General features: G+C 41.3%; 2 protein-coding genes across 2 annotated transcripts; one reads left to right on the forward strand and one right to left on the reverse strand.

Moving 5' to 3' along the window:
* Positions 1–247: 247 nt before the first annotated feature.
* Positions 248–10,044, reverse strand: vwa10.2 (von Willebrand factor A domain containing 10, tandem duplicate 2). The gene is made up of 18 exons (XM_023412748.2): positions 9,114–10,044; positions 8,301–8,810; positions 7,777–7,984; positions 6,921–7,006; positions 6,716–6,809; positions 6,119–6,247; positions 5,838–6,024; positions 5,235–5,404; positions 4,977–5,089; positions 4,589–4,705; positions 4,247–4,450; positions 4,019–4,154; positions 3,774–3,926; positions 3,575–3,667; positions 3,278–3,387; positions 2,199–2,363; positions 1,583–1,906; positions 248–1,131 (listed from the first exon to the last, which is right to left on the reverse strand). The coding sequence occupies exons 2-18, from the start codon at positions 8,502–8,504 to the stop codon at positions 700–702; spliced, it is 2,925 nt and encodes a 974-aa protein (XP_023268516.1). The 5' UTR covers positions 8,505–8,810; positions 9,114–10,044; the 3' UTR covers positions 248–699.
* Positions 10,045–11,402: 1,358 nt separating this feature from the next.
* On the forward strand, positions 11,403–13,382 carry LOC111659721 (ecto-ADP-ribosyltransferase 4-like). Its single transcript, XM_023412732.2, has 3 exons — positions 11,403–11,706; positions 11,966–12,105; positions 12,203–13,382. Exons 2-3 carry the CDS (start codon positions 11,968–11,970, stop codon positions 13,100–13,102), a joined length of 1,038 nt encoding a protein of 345 aa, XP_023268500.1. The 5' UTR covers positions 11,403–11,706; positions 11,966–11,967; the 3' UTR covers positions 13,103–13,382.
* Positions 13,383–16,571: the final 3,189 nt, after the last annotated feature.

Raw genomic sequence — 16,571 nt, forward strand, 5'->3', positions numbered from 1 at the left:
CCACCCTTTTACCCCGTAACCCCTCCACCCTCCTAACTCCCTTAATCCCTCTTGATCCCCTGTCTGCTTGTTCATTGTGGGAACTGTTGAGTTACTCTTTATGTTACTGTAATGTCTTTACCTTATACCCTGTAAAACCTTGATATAATACAAATAAAACTGAACAGAGAATTGCTATCAGTGATAATGCATGTCTGAAATCAGGCACAGGTTTCTGTAAGGAAGTTGTCAAGAATGGAGTTCAGTCTATTGTTCATCACCATTTATCAAACAGAAACCATGAGACCAGTCAATAGAACAAAAACACCAAAAAACATACCTGTCTAGAAATTCAATATCCCCTTAATACAACAGTGTTTCTGTTACTAAATTACTATAAAGATACACATCAGAAGAAATGTAACTAAAAATTGAAACCTAAAACTACTTGTATTGTATACATATTCATTATAATTTGTAAATTGTAAATTGGAAGAAGTTGGATTAGGAGATATGTTACATTATCTTCACCGCTCAGCTATGAGTGCAACAGATCTACACACCGCCATTATTTTAAATCAATTGTACAAAGTATTTCAATTTTTCATACATCCAAAACACATAGGCAGTAAATAAATCTATTGTCTTCAAGCAGAGATTATAAACAGGTTAAAGACTTGAGTTATGTGCTATATTTATAGTGTGATTTACATTTATCTTTTACTTCCAAAGGAGAGAAACCGCAACACTGATCCAGAGACAGCGTGATATGCTTAAAGTGGGCCCTCCTGTGGATGTTGTGTTAAGTGCAGCTGTAGTCACAGGTGCAGACGTGGTAGATTCTCTAGCCTGTCCCACACACGTCCCCACATTTCCTACTTTGTCCACGACAGCCAGCTCTACATTCTGTGAACAGCAGGAGGCGCTGTAGGTAGCCACTGTAATGTTCTCGCCCTCTGCTCCAGCCACCGTGCTGGTGTTGAGGGTACCGTTCCCCTGGCGGACGGTGATGCTCTCGATCCCGGTCCCGTTGATGCCATCGGTGAGATTAGCAATGAATTCCCACTGTGAGGAAGCACAAAGTGACGAAGAGGAGGGACAGCTGGTTGATGTACTGACTTCCTGGCACACAGGGCGGGTAACATCTGTCACCTGGGCAACACAGACACAGAAGTGGGAGAGATGAAGAAATAAGACGGGTATGGGGCATCGTACAAATCATTGAGAAAAAGGGAAAGCACAAGAACTAAACTTGGGAGAATTATTTTATCACATTACTGTAACTAACAAGCACCACAAATGCCATCAGAAGACAACAAATGGCCAAATTAAATTAAATTAAATAATAGTCTAATAAAAATAAAACATATACATAGGAAATGTGGTTTTAATCTTTAAAAATATCAGCAGTTTCAATACCATTGATGAGACAGGGGCTGCCCAGCATCTGTCCTTTGATGCCATTATTAATTTGACTATTTTTTTTTTTTTTCATCACAACTGACTTAACAACAAAGTATCAATGTTAAAAATATGACACATAGAATATTGCTTGGCACCAAAACTATTATCACGAAACCATCTCCATATCTTTTTCTCTTACCTTGGCAGCCACAGAAAACCTGAGCACAGCGTAGTTGACGTCGGTATCAGCTGCGTTTTCTGCCTCAATTGTGAGGGTCACGTCTGTTCCCGACGCAGCAGTGGACGGTACAGTTAAGGTCACAGTGCCGTTGGCCGCGCCTCCACCTCCTGTCGCTATGGTGACCGTGCTGGGTGAGGTGGAAGCGTAGCTGCGGTCGTTGTTGGCTCGTACGGTGAACGTCCCGGTTGCAGAGTCGTTAACAACTCCGTTGGTGGATGTGGTGACGGTGAATGGGACGGAGACGGTGGAGCCAGGTTCTACGTTGGTGTTGTTGGCTTGAGACTGGAAAAGTGGAAAGTGGAGGTAGGAAAGTAAAACAGAAATATTAGGTTATAAAAGGGATAGACAGTTCTTTTGGTATTGCATTTAATGATATGTTTATAGGTGTTGATATGAACTTGGAGCTGAAATATTGTTACCATTCATTTCGGGGGATACAAGAGTTTCAATTTACCAGTTGGCAATTGCAAAAAGTGAAGCCTGCTGTCCTGAAAACCTATTAAACCTTTTACTTTTTAAATGCTGACACAAACTACTGTTTCACTGAGGCAGAAAACAGCGTGACTGAGCTCACAGTCACAGAGATGCTGGAGGTCTTGATCTGTGTGGAGGCCTGTCTCTGGAAGCTGCTCGGTGCCGACCTGGAGGTGGAGCTGCTGTCCTCTCCTTTCAGGCGGACCACAAAGTCACCTGGTGGTACTCCACTGAATGTCACCAGGAAGTTGCCACTTCCCATCGACTGTGGAGGGCATAGAGAGAAAGACACACGCTGTCACAGAGCAGACCTGTAACATGAGGAATTATTGTTTTTCTGCTGCAGACCTACTTTGAAATCTAAGTTTGCAAGACATGTATTTTTCATAGTAGCTTCTTCACTGTGTGATTAAATGACACAAATAATCCTAACTGCCTGTCATGATTTGTCTTAAAATCAGTGAAAAATATTAAAAGTCAACATTTGAGATTTTCTAGTAGCTCATTAACAACAAATATCAAAAACTTACTGAATTGATCAAATTAGATTTTGTACATTCCAGGCAGGCAGGTTTCAAATAATGTCATCATTCCACAAAAAATGGGAATGAGCTTTTAAAGAATTAAAAAAAAAAGAGCAGCCACTGACTGCAGAAATGTGACAGTGAAAGGCTTATGTTGATGCATCTCAGCATAAACCTGTCGATGCTGCCAAAGGAGCAGTGCCAAGCTTGAAATCCAGAGTGGTTGCCAGTGGAAGCCTTTTTTTAGTTCACTGTGCCAGTAAGTGGCTGTCAACTTTTTCAACATTTTCTCTTTTTTAAAAGACTGTCTTCAACTGCTCCGCTCCGTCCTTACTTGTGTCCAATTCATTTCAAGACAGTTCTGTATGAAGATCGACTTTTAGAGACATATAACTCACTGTGGACTCACCACGTTGTTGTTTGCTTTATTTTAGTCTAAGTTACATAATCATTGTGTGATAAAAGATTCCAGCGCTGTTTTTTTTAGGATATTCTAGTATTGAAGATGTGAAAGTCAGCTGTCAGAAAGCATAGTGACATCAACTACAACCAATGGCTTCCCTTAATGTAGAAGAAAACAACTTGTTTGAAATTGGTAAAGAGTAATGTAAAGTATACACTTTAGTTACTAAGTAAGTTATAACATCTGACATGCCTGTAGTGATCCGTTGACCTCTGTTGGCCCTGAGCTGTCAAACAAAGTGACCTCTGTGACCTTTACTGTGTCACTTCCTGTCACAGAGACCAAGAGGCTGGCATTACCACCTGCAAGTTTGGACAAGAGAGAAAGGAGAGCTGGATGTGTATCATCATGTATTATCACACAGATGAATATGACAGAATAGGGTCTGGCAGATGATGATTCTTTAAAAGATGCTGAGGACGATAAGGAAACAAGACTAAATACAAACTGTAAAGCTGAAGGTGACATTGATTATAAAAGTGGCCTGACCTGAAAGAGGTCGTCCCTCCTTCAGACTGAAGTCCCCGTGGGCTCCTTCATGCGCCTCCACAAGGTTATAAATGAAGTTCACCGAACTTTGACCTGATGTGTGAACACAAATAAAAAAACAAAAAGAAAAAAATCACAAAAAATAAAAACCAACAGCAGACAAAGACCCATGAAATAAAGTCTTTTGAAAATGACTGACCTGTGACCTTAACAGAGTAGGGACTATTGGAGTTAACGCTGATTTGCCATGACCCTGTTTGATTGTCTGTGTCGAGGCTTAAACGACGCAGGTTTCCTGCTGTAGTGAGAGATGCCAGAGGACCACTGGACTGACTGGAACTCTGAGATACACCTGGAGGAGACAGAGACATGTTAACACTAACACTGCCAACACAAAAAAGACCTTATCGATGGTAGATGGAGCAACATTAGCAATAACCGCACCTGTGGGGCTGGTGAGACTGAATGTGAGAGATGAGGCTCCTGTGATGTACGCAGTCATGTTCCTTAATGAACCATCAACAGTAAATGTGAAATTGTCAGGAATTCCAGGATTCCTCACTACCTGGAAAACTGTCACCTGAAAGAGGAAGGAACAGAAGCCTCACATTTAAACACGTACTGTACAGTGGCATCTTCAGTCAGGTACAATTTACCTGTTCGATATCTTACCACAGCGCTGGCTGATGAATCCTCGATAACACTTGTAGCAACAGAAAGATCTGACTTAGTGACCTCAATGGCCTGACCCCCAGAGGCTCGGGCTAGGTCTCGATACAGCTGGGCATCCGATTGGCTCATTGCACGTGAAATCCCACCTTGAGCGCTTCTACGGCGCCGTCTACTGGCCAGGACGTCTGTCAGCATGAAAGTAACCTAAAATAATGAGGAAAGAAACATACTTGTAAAGGTTATATTAGAACTGCATACACGATATATAAGCCCACAATTGTTTACATACTATTTTGTCATTTTTTTCTGTGGAATGAAGGTTGATAAAAAGGTGACACCTACCACAGACTTGGTGCTCTCTATAAGAGCAGTGATGGTGCTCTTCAGATGGGCATCTTTAGCTGGAGCATCGGTGAAAATAAAGATCTCAGAGGAGGGTGGAGCTGCAGTCAGGGCAAGCTGTCAGTCATATACAGTACAGGAAAAAGTGTTATTAAACTAAAAAACTATCCAGAGTAGGAATTTCTTAAAATTTAGATTTCAAGGATAATTATGAATCAGTGTATTAGGTAATAACAAGTGTGATCAGGCATGAACCACATTTTATTGTTCAGTGACTTTAATTGGAATTGTCTCATGATATCATGATGCTCTTGTGTTGTTGCTTTACAAAACGAATTACAATTATTGCATAACAGCAGAAAAGTGTTGCATATGATATTCTCAACACCTGCAGTCCAGACAAGCACAACTCTGGCACGTCCCCTCCTCCATTTGCAGACAGCATGTTGATGCTGTCTTTGAATACATCTGCATCGGTTGTCATAATCAGAGGTCCAAAACCTGGATATAGAATAGATAATTGATCCAAATCACTCATTTAATTAAACATTTGTCTGTGGCTATTAGGGGACAGAAAGAGATTACAGAGATAACAGGCTACACTTCTCTGTAATGGACAACAAAAACCTCCTTGTGAGTTACCCACCTGGGTCATTGAAAGGTACCAATATGTAGGCAGAGGGCTCCTGCTGGGTTCCCCTCTTACTGTCAATGATTTCGAAGGAAACTCTCTTGGCCTCGGCGATGTCATCACTCATACTGCCTGTGGTGTCAATGACGAAGCACAGCACAGAGGACTGGGAGAGGCCCATCAGTCTGTAGGGACAAGAGAGAGGGGGAAAAACATAACTACCTGTTCATGTTGTTATTGTTTCTTATGTGGGTTAGCCTGATGGTCATGGGTAATTTATCTGTGATTAATGATTACCATTTGCCCTGCTGCTGCTTAGCACATGAAGACAAATGTTTAGAAGCAGCCAAGCATGAAATGAAGCAGCCGAGCATGAGATACATCTAGATATTGTGGTAAAAAGCTGAGCTAAATTTGTTGAAAAGTGAAAGCTTATTGTGTTTAACATGCATAGTACTGTTGTTTCAACACCATATCAGCGATTTTATTTACACGTGTAGTCGGAGCCATTCTTCATTTGGTGTTACAGCTCCATCCACCCTACAGCCATCCTACTCCGGTCATGTTATTATTATTCTTGTATACGGTCAGAACGGCCCAGGTAACAGTGTCCCATACCGCAGGAAGTTCTCGTCTCCGACAGCTACTCTGATGTCCTCCAGTAGCTCCATAGTGGCATTCACAGCCAAATCAGCTGCTTTGTGGTGAAGTGAGCCATGACTAGACCCAACGTCATCCTTACTGATACCCCCCACTGGGTCCCGTTTGCTTGTCTTGTCAAATGAACCACCATGGCTGCATTTACCTTACAGCAGAGAGAATATTTGTGTTACGTCAATATGTTCACAAAATACTAAGAGTGGAACACATAATAAATGTAGACGACTCCTTAAAGTTACCTGCAGGTTTTGCTGAGGAGAAGATGTTGAAGTAGCCTGAAGTGAGAAGCCCCTGCTGCAGGAGGTCAGGCAGGAGGTTGTCGGCACAGTTCCCTCCTGTACAGTTTCTACAGGTTGGAGTACTTGGGCCTGCAGCAAATTCAGTGAATAAAATAAGATGAAACAGAATGCACAAACATAATGGTATGGGTAATTCACTTGCAAATGCAGGTTAACATATCTGAAAAAAAATTTGAAGGAAGTTTTGCCTTACACAAAATAATACTTTGAGACAGAGTGAATTATGTCTATATATGTAAATAATTCTATTCAGAGCCTGGAAAGCTGGTATGAATAAGTATCATTTAATGGTTCATTTGACTTGATAAAAGGTACTAAACTGTAGACCTGTGTGGGTTTGTGTGTGTGCATGTAAAGCCATGTGAGTCATAGCAGGGTGGGTGTTTGTTAAATGACAGGTGACAGATTAGGTGCCAGTGTTCCTTGTGTTATCGCTCACTGAAGTGGAGAGGCATTCTCACAAAACATCAGTTTTGTGAACAAGAGTTGCTGCTGAAACAGTCACTCTACACCCAGACGGCACTATCGATATCCTACCTGCCAGGTTCTCAAGAGGCTGGTCTGGTCTGATCAGAGTGCTGTAAGGAGCTTTGTTCCCCAGCTCCACCCAGTTACTGTGGCTGTAGAAGTCCTTAATATAAAGAATATGAAACATTATTCACATCACCATGATTTATCATTATAATCATTCCAACACCATCCACCCAAAATAAAATTATAACAAAATAATCATCAACCTCACCTGTAAGGTGTGACAGACTCGTCCGAGAGTCCATCTCCCTGCGACAAAATTCTCCAGCTTCACACTGGCCTTCACAGCAGACACACCTCAACAGCAGAGTCCCATAGAGAAAGTTAGGGGGCAAACTGTAGCTGCACTAGGCAAGATGCATGCTCTAAACTTAAAAGACATTTTTGCCTTTATTTGAAAGTTAAGTTCCCTCACCAGAATCGAAGTTATGTTGCATGCACATTCTGCCACCAGAGTACGCCACTTTCTAAACACTTAACATTTAAAGGTGGAGTAAACAATTCTAATCTCATACATTTTTTGGCAAATTTACTGAACATCTCCTCATGGCTTGCTAACTCTCTGTTCTGTTTGTGTTCTGAAAAAAAATCTGATGTTCCTACACAGCCCTCGCTCTGTAAAGGGGATATAAACAAAATGGCTTGGACTGACAATTCCACCCACTGAGAAACAGGGGGTGTTTGTGCTCGTGCACAGCACAAGGGAAAGAGGAAGAGAAGAGGTGAGATGGGGGAAAGGGGACAGTGGGAACGAGAGACGCTAAATCTGGCACATGCTAATGAATAGTGCCAATTTAAGTATTACAAGGGGAAGGAGAATAAGCAGTGTACTCTGTTTGTGCGGCCCAACTGTGTGGCGTTTTGAATGGGATTGATTGGGATTGATTGGGGAAACAATGGTTTTGCTATGTTTCACAGAGCCAACAGGTCAGTATTGTTTTGTCCCGTTTGCTAATGTCTGGCTTCTGAAGAAACTCTGACGAGAGAGGTATGTTTGTTTCGCTGTTGGGTTCAGTCTTTCTCCAGCATCGCACACTCCACCTTTAAGGTATATGTTTGATGTGTACCTGCTGTGATGACATCCCGTCCTCCCTGGAAGGTCTCATCATCAAAATGGTGTTCCTCACTCAGGGCGTACACCACGTCCACTTTTGCGTTGCTGAAGTACATATTGGCAATTGCAGTTCGGAACAACACACTAGAGAGGAGAGATGTGAAAGTACCTGTAGAGGAACAGGCCCTTTGCACCATGTCAGCTGACAGGCTGTCATCAATCTGGAGACAAAAAAATGACAAATAGCAAACCACATGATGGGAAATATGTAAGTGTAAAACACAAACACTGTATTCTTATTTTCCTGCCTGAAGGAGAGAAACTCAGAATGTGAGTGCAAAGGTTCAAATTATGTCAGTTGTTTTATTTTGAAATTCAGATTGAGCCATTTATTTATATTTTTCAGCATTATGTCCAAGAAGATGACAATAGCTTAAAATGTGGAAACACTGTCCCGAAGTCATAGAATACAAATAAATCCAAAACATATAATGTATAATCTAGATATTTGAATGCACCACAGTGCCCCCAACTCACAGTCAGGCTGAAATCCCGTCCCTCAGAGGCAGCGATATCCCGGCAGACCTCGGCCGTCTTCCTGAGGACGGCCCGTTGTGTGATGTCACGGTGAGTGGTGGAATTTCCATCAAATGAGAACAGTGGCTGGAAGCAGTGAATGAGGCCTGGCAGTGAGAGGACCACCACCACCATCAGGAGCATAACTGTCTGCCTGGCAGTCATGATGGAGGAAGAGCCAGAGGATGAAAAAGGTGAAGGGTAAAGAAGAAGTCTCTAAACCTGTCGCTACTGTCCTGTGTCCTCTATCTGCCCGTTTCAACTCTTTCCTTCACCTCGGCTCCCCCTCTGTATAGCTATTTCCACACATCAACTGAGCAGAAGTAGAGGAATTCTGGTAAGTTATCTCCCCCACTGTGTGCAATAACTCCACAATGGGTTCCCTCAAACAGGAAACAATGTGGTCAAGCCCAGACAGGTTAGTGGCAGTAAACCAGGTGTAACGAGGCAACAAGTGGCAAATGAAAACACCTGAGAGAGAAAAAGATGAAATCAGCCCAGAAAGAAGGGTGGTGGTGGGGTGGGGTGGGGATGGGGGTGAAGATTTTCAAAAATAAGATTAAAGATAAATAAGTAACAATTATGCGTCAGGACATCTTGATATTTTTGAAGAGAACATCCTTTCACTGATTTTTAAATGCTAGTAGCCTACACTTTGTACTGAAACATCGATCAGTGAAATGTGAGACTCTGAACTGGTACAATATGTGTAAGATTGCTACTAATACATTTAATAATATACAGAAGATTGTAATTAATTCTACACACTCTTACCTCTGTGCGTGCTTTAGCCGTCCAGCCTTATTCAGATGTTGGCATCGCCTCAGTCTCACTGTCTCACATCAGAACTCCATGTCTAGGTAGATTATATTGTGTGTAGATCTATGCGTTTCCTGTGTGTTATCTCTACACTCTGGGAGTGTGTGTGTGTGTGTGTTTGTGTATGTGTTTCATTCTTTGTTCTTATAGTTATGTCCATCTCAAATGATTGAGCAGATGAATAGAATTCCACATGAGAACTCCCACATGCCCTTCCTTTTTTTTTTTTTTTTTTTTTTTGCATGTGTACATGTTTGAGTAAGAACATGTGAGTGTGCGTTTTACTGTGTGTAACAAATCCCATTCCAAAGAAGAGTTGTTTTTTTTTTTTTTCCAATCTCACATTTAACTTTCCCCCAAATCAAAAATTGTTTTTACATGTCTCTTTGTGCAACGGTTAAACAAATGAGACTCACAGTTTTAAACAGTGAGCTTAGAGGTGTTGTTACTTTGGAGAGTTTTTTTTTTATTTTTTATTTTTTTAAGTTTTAGACATAACCAGGCTAGCTGTATCCCCCAGCTTCCTGTCTTAAGCTAGGCCAAGTACCCCCTGGTTCTAGCTATACTTAACACACAGCCGTGAGATCAATATAAATCTTGTGCAAAAGTGTAAGAAAGCTTATTTCTGCTTTCTAGCTCAGTCACACGTGATGACCTTTATAGTCTGCAAAGTGCATTTAGAGCATTTTAAGACATGAACCTTGTCTTGACCTGTTGACCCTGTGGAATACCTTGACAGTATCTCAAAGGATCTTATGATAACCCAAGAGGAGAAAAGGCTACATAAAATTAGATATCTACATTTATTAGTACTGGTTTTTGTTATCATATAACAAATGGAAGTGGCGTTGATCTCTCACCTCACTCTTGCAACACACCTGCCTTATTTTCTAGAAGTAGAAGTAAAGTACACCGACTGCCTGTGTTGCATTGTCCTGACAGGCCTGAGACTGCTGAGAAACCGTGATTTATTAGAAGTAAAAAAAAGAAAAAGAAAAAAGACAACACAAACTTGCATCAAACACAACATTCTGTCTCATGATGGTACTGAAATTTCAGTGCTGTGATAATGATATTGGGATATAACTAATCCAAAATCAAAGATAAGACTCAGAAAAATTCCTACATGTCATTAGAAGTTCAGCTCACCTGTATACGTGCACAATAACACTTACAAATCTGTCGGGTGTCACAGTGTCAACCGCCAAAATCCTGCTCAACAGCATATTTTATGCGTAACCTTTGTTTGACATATTCAGTGTGTGTGTGAGTCATTGTGCACAAACTAAAACAACATAGTTAAAAAGATAAACCGTCCTCTGTTCACGGCTGGTGCTGAAGTAACTGACATACCTTCAGCTCTTCACTCAATGCGGTTGTTGACACTTTAGAATGGAGCTGAATTTTTCAACGGCGTCAAACTACATCAACGAGTGATTGTGAAATTTCAGAGAAGAATGTGTGTGTATGATTAACTCGTAGAGTAACATTCCTCAGTTTTCAATACACAGAGTTAAATGTTGGGTGAGCAGCAATGGAGGCCCAGTATTGATGTTAGATGATGTTTTGACCCATCACTAGGTGGTGCAGATGGCATCCTGCTGTGTCGTCATTAATCTACAGGCAATACCAATCTCTAGCACTGACCTTATGTACCTTTACTTGGCAGCTTATCCTGGGCTTATATTTACATTTTTATCTTCTTAGGCTTAAGTACCTGGCTGGCCCAACTGGCCTGATAGACAGCAACAAAGTTATTTGAATTTGGTTGTCAGCAATTACTCTACTGACATACAGTACCTGTTCATTCAACTGATTTGATGGTCATATAAGGCTGGTGGTAGCAGCAGAGGCAGGGAGGACCCAAACACAGCAGGCAGGTGCAGCGAAGTGGCTCTTAAGGTGAAACGGATCATGAATACTAAGGCTTACAAACAGATGGGCAAAATAAACACATTAAAGATACACTTTTGTGTAACTTACAACATCAGCAGCACTATGGTTAAGTATTGTCTATATGAGATGATAAACTGCTATCACTTTTCACGTTTTTTACTCTTTTTCACAGTAAAAAACAATGACTTCTGTTTTAGTCTGTGCTTTTGTAACTTTGTTTGTTTTTACCTGAGCAACCCACCTAACAGGATGTACCACATGCTAACACATGTAGAACCTCCCTCTGCCAATGCAAATAGTATTATGACAGAGCCAGTGTGAAGCAAGGTTTCATTCACACATGACAAATAAACACACAGTGTGGGAAAATGCTGCAAACTAAGGAAAAGAAAAGCATTTTTAGTCAAGTAAAATGTAAAAACAGTTTCTTTTGTGAAATGGTTTTGCATCAACCATTAAATGCTATTTAAATATCACAGGCAAAGATAAGCTAGCTCTGGCACCTTTAGGCAGTCTGTCTGTGTGCTGTGGGCTGAGTGGTTGTACCTGTAAATCCTGTGTGTGAGCTGGGACTTTCTTGCTGACACAGCATCTGCACTCTTTGCATTCAAGGAATATAATGCTGCTATTGAAAGCACTTTCCAAAGGAAAGGTAAGCCAGAACACTTAAATTTTATATATTGTAAGCAGAGAATATGAGGATGCTTACTGAAGGATCAGACAACAAGGAAATATTCTATGGTTACTGATTCCTGATCCAGCCACTGGCACTTTTTTTTTACTTGCAGAATTAAACTTACATACTGAGTAAATGCGCATGCACATATAATAATAATTATAAAATATATGATTGATAACCATGCTATTGAAGAGTTAGCCATTTTCAGTTCAAATTTTTTGTTTCCATTTAGATATGAAGTTTGGCAAAAGACCAGCATGTGGGCTGAAATCATTGAAAAGCTGGGTGGCTCTTTGTGTGTTGATCGTGGTGATGCTCCTGTTGTGTCATGACCCGTTGCTAATAATCTGGTGGCCTCAGAAACCTGCTGAGGTAGGATGACAGTTTCTTTCTTTTAGATTCACTATATTACAACCATTCTGTAACTGTTGATCCTACTCATAAAGTTGTTTCCTATCCATAACTGCAGAAAACTCAGAGTGAGGGTTTACCTCTGGATATGGCGACAGATTCCATTGATGACATGTTTGACGGATGCCGATCTGAAGCAGCCTCTATGATCGACCTATTTGGCGTGTTTGAGTGGCACTTTAACAGAAACTTCAGTTTTGCCTGGGCTTCAGCTGAAAGAAATGCAAAGAAACCTGCGTACAAGTTCCTGAAAGAAGACCACGCTATAGTCATGTACATGTACACAAAACTGAAACATATCCAAGAAGATTTCAACAAAGCAGTGAAAACAGGGAAACACAAGTACAGCACATACGGTTTCAAGTACCACTATTTCTACTTTTACCTGACCGATGCCATTCAAGTTCTGCGTCAGAATCAGACGTCGTGCAGAACCACCTATCACAGGACATGGAGACAGTTTAACCGCAATGTCGTCAACACAAACATGCGTTTTGGTGCCTTCACTTTGGCAGCTTCGACTAAGCCGCCATTTGATTTTAATGGCAATGTGTCTTGTTTTGAGATCTACACGTGCTTTGGTGCGGATGTGACATATTACTCGGCTACAAACCAAATGGGACAGGTGCTGATACCTCCATATGAGGTTTTCAAAATCACTGACGTCCTAACAAATGACCAATGGTGCAGTGTGGTTTACAAGCTAGAGAGCACCAAAATACCAGCGAGAGATTTAAATTGTAAACTACATCAACATCAAATAAAACAATATTTTGGAGATGTTCCAACACACTGGCATAAAAACGGTGTGGGGATGAGGATGTTAGTATATGTTCTACTGATGGTTATAGTTGCTTTAGTTCTTGTAATCCGTGGTAAAATGTGTTTTGTGGCTGCAGTGACGGGTGCTCTGCTGGTGCTGATTTTTATTGCGATGATGGTGAGAATTAGCCACTGAATCAATGACGGGAGACGAGGTGTTAATGGGACACATTCCCAAACCCCCCCCCCCCCAAAAAAAAACCCCAATAAAAAACAATAATACCATTTCAGATATTTGAAGCATTTTTGATTGTTTCCAGACTGGACTCTACATATTTACTGGGAAGTATTTGCACTGCTCAAATAAATGAACTTGTATAAAACAAAGCTTCCTGTGGGATATTGTAATTATTCCTTGGGTCATATCAGTGGTATTAAAACTTTTCAAACATTTGCTAATAAACAATAAGTTGTTATTTTGTCTAATTTTATTTTATTAAGAATTGAAAGAACACTTTTAAAAAACACATAATGTATTACATGGACCCTCTCCATTTGCAATTTTTATGTTTAAAATATTTTCGTATATTTGAATAATGCAGGACACTGATGGTTTGTCAAAGGTCAAAGATCCATATGTAAAAAAAGAAAAAAAAGAAAAGAAAAAGAAATTACCCTGCATGTACACAGATTTTTTTTCTTTATTCCATGAGAGATGTCTTGTGAGTCATTAGGGACATGTGTTGTAGATGATGCTTTCACAACACTGGTGAATCTTCCTACAATGGTAGACACTCTTAAGGTATTCATATCTCAGACTATATGGTTCCTTTCCTCTCTTCCTCTGTTAAGAAAGCAGTGGAAAAGGGCAACAGAGGAAGAGAGGAAGGGAATTAATGTGTTGCAAGAAGATTTGAGAGGCAGACTAGCAGTACTTAGAAGGGCTGAATATCTTAGGAAAAAGAGAAAGAATAAAGAGTATGTAAGGACAGCGTTTTATAGGGAGCCTTTCAAGTTTGTTAAAGGATTGTTTAACCAGGAAAAGGGAGGGCAGCTTAAGGCAACAAAGTTAGAAGTAGAAAAATATCTAAGAATCACGTATTCAGATTTTGAGCAGAATAGAGTAATAGGCCTTCAACCTGACATGCCACCAGTAGGAAAGATAGATCATGAGATGGATGTTAGACCACCCAGGTGGAAGGAGGTTGAGGAGGTAGTCAGGCGTGCAAAGGCTTCTTCGGCCCCAGGGCCAAATGGAGTCCCCTACCGGGTTTATAAAAGCGCACCTGATATCCTAAAGTTTTTGTGGAGGCAATTAAGAATAGTTTGGGAGAAACAGGTTATTCCCAGAGCATGGCGTAGGGCAGGAGGTGTTTCTATTCCAAAGGAGAAGGAATCCTCAGACCTGAGTCAGTTTCGAAAGATCTCTCTTCTAAATGTAGAGGGGAAGATCTTCTTTAACGTAGTCGCAGGGAGATTAACTAGTTATTTAGAAAGGAATAGCTTAATTGATACTGCAGTACAGAAGGCAGGAATACCAGGTTTCGCAGGGTGTTTAGAGCACACTAGCATGATTTGGCATCAGATTCAGGCAGCCAAGATAGAGAAAAGAGACTTGCATGTCATATTTTTGGATTTAGCAAATGCGTTTGGTTCAGTGCCACATAGCCTTATTTGGGAGGCATTTGATTATTTTAAAGTGCCCGGAGTAGTGGTAAGTTTAGTAAAATCGTATTTCCAAGATATTAGGCTGTGCTTAAGCACAGCAGACTTTACAACAGGATGGCAGAGGCTAGAAATAGGCATTATGGCAGGGTGCACGATTTCTCCATTGGCATTCACAATGGCGATGGAGGTAATCATTAGAGCTTCTAAGTGGGTTGTAGGTGGAGAGAGGCGGCAGGATGGGACGCGCCTTACACCAATTAGGGCCTACATGGATGACATGACGTTGATAACTACAACGGTGCCATGTATGAAAAGAGTACTTGAGAGACTTAATAAAAACTTAAAGTGGGCTAGTATGATAATCAAGCCTAGTAAGTCTAGAAGTATCTCAATAAGTAGAGGGAAGTTAAGTGATAGGAAGTTTGTAATGGACGAAGAGGAAATTCCAATAATTAGGGAAAAATCAGTAAACAGTCTAGGTAGGTGGTACAAGGCAGACTTGAATGACGGAGAACAGGTAGTGCAGCTCGGAAGGATGTTGCTGAGGGACTGGATAGAATAGATAAATCAGGGCTTCCAGGAAAGTTGAATCTGTGGTGTCTGCAGTTTGGGTTATTTCCCAGGCTGATGTGGCCACTGTCTGTATATGAGATTCCATTATCTGCTGCAGAAAAAATGGAAAGATTAGTTAGCTCTTACATCAGGAAGTGGCTAGGTGTTCCTAGATGTTTAAGCACGGTGGCACTGTATGGGAAAGGCATACTTCAGCTCCCAGTAACTAGTCTAGTGGAGGAGTTTAAATGTACCAAGGTTAGGACAGAGCTCCTGTTATCTGGGAGTAAAGATGTAGTAGTCAGTAGGGTGGTTCCAAACCCAATCAAGGGGAGAAAGTGGAATCCAAGAATCGCAGTGCAGGAGGCGGAAGCAATGCTCAGGCATACAGAGATTGTGGGTAATGTCCAAATAGGCCGGGGAGGCCTGGGGCTTGGCCCAAGCAAACCGGTGTGGAGTAGAGCAGGTCCCAAAGAGAAGAGAAAGCTAGTTGTGGAGCAGGTTCATAGACAGGAGGAAATATTAAGGGGTACAAAGGCAGTGGCCCAGGCTAAGCAGGGACAGTGGGTGAATTGGGAAGGTGTAGACAAGAAAAAGCTTAGCTGGAAAGAGCTGTGGAGTATGGAGGAAAGTAGCATTAGATTTTTGATAGGGGCAACTTATGATGTACTGCCAACTCCCCAGAACCTAAAACTCTGGGTAAATGGAGACCCACTATGTTCATTGTGTTCAGGTACTGCAACTTTAAAGCACATTCTGTCAGGGTGTAAGGTTAGTCTGTCGCAAGGCCGGTATACGTGGCGACATAACCAGGTTTTAAAAAGCTTAGCTGCAGGAATTGAAGAGTTATGGAGGCAGGCAAATTTAGGAGGGCCTAAAATAAAGAGAGTTGCAATCAAGTTTGTTCAAGAGGGAGAGAAAGTTGGTAAGACAACAAGAAGGCAAGGCAGCTTAGAAGGTGCTTGTGATTGGGAAATGCAGGTAGATTTAGGAGGAAAGCTTCTTTTTCCCCAGGAAATAGCCAGTACAAAGCTAAGGCCTGACATAGTCTTGTGGTCTAGGAGTAGAATGAAAGTATATTTCATAGAGCTGACTGTTCCATGGGAGGCCTTAGTTGAAGAAGCATATGAAAGGAAAAAGCTCAGGTATGTAGAGTTAGGGGCAGAAGCAGAACAGCGAGGATGGAAAGTTAGGATTTGTCCATTGGAAATAGGATGTAGAGGATTTGTAGCAAGGTCTGTTGTCTCTTTGGTGAGGGAGTTAGGAGCAAGTGGACAGAGTGTGAGGAAAATAATAAAGAACATGTCAGATGAGGCAGCAAGATCAGTCAGTGGATTTGGATGAGAAGAAGTAATGGTAGCTGGGGGCCCACCAGGGGGAGCACTTAGGATAGACAGACTCTTAGGAGAAGCAAGGAAGAAATCCAGGAAGAGGAAGTGTTTTTA

The sequence above is a fragment of the Seriola lalandi genome, unplaced genomic scaffold (assembly GCF_002814215.2).
Source record: "Seriola lalandi dorsalis isolate HSWRI2012SDOR001 ecotype SW California unplaced genomic scaffold, Sedor1 jcf7180002054486, whole genome shotgun sequence".
In the NCBI taxonomy this organism is placed as follows: Eukaryota; Metazoa; Chordata; class Actinopteri; order Carangiformes; family Carangidae; genus Seriola; species Seriola lalandi.

Coding starts and splice junctions, on each gene's coding strand:
- vwa10.2 (XM_023412748.2), bottom strand. CDS start 8,504: ATGACTGCCAGGCAGACAGTTATGCTCCTGATGGTGGTGGTGGTCCTC. Junction 6,810..6,920: donor GAGTCTGTCACACCTTACAG/GTGAGGTTGATG, acceptor CTTTATATTAAG/GACTTCTACAGCCACAGTAA. Junction 5,090..5,234: donor GGTACCTTTCAATGACCCAG/GTGGGTAACTCA, acceptor TTCTATATCCAG/GTTTTGGACCTCTGATTATG.
- LOC111659721 (XM_023412732.2), top strand. CDS start 11,968: ATGAAGTTTGGCAAAAGACCAGCATGTGGGCTGAAATCATTGAAAAGC. Junction 12,106..12,202: donor GGCCTCAGAAACCTGCTGAG/GTAGGATGACAG, acceptor CCATAACTGCAG/AAAACTCAGAGTGAGGGTTT.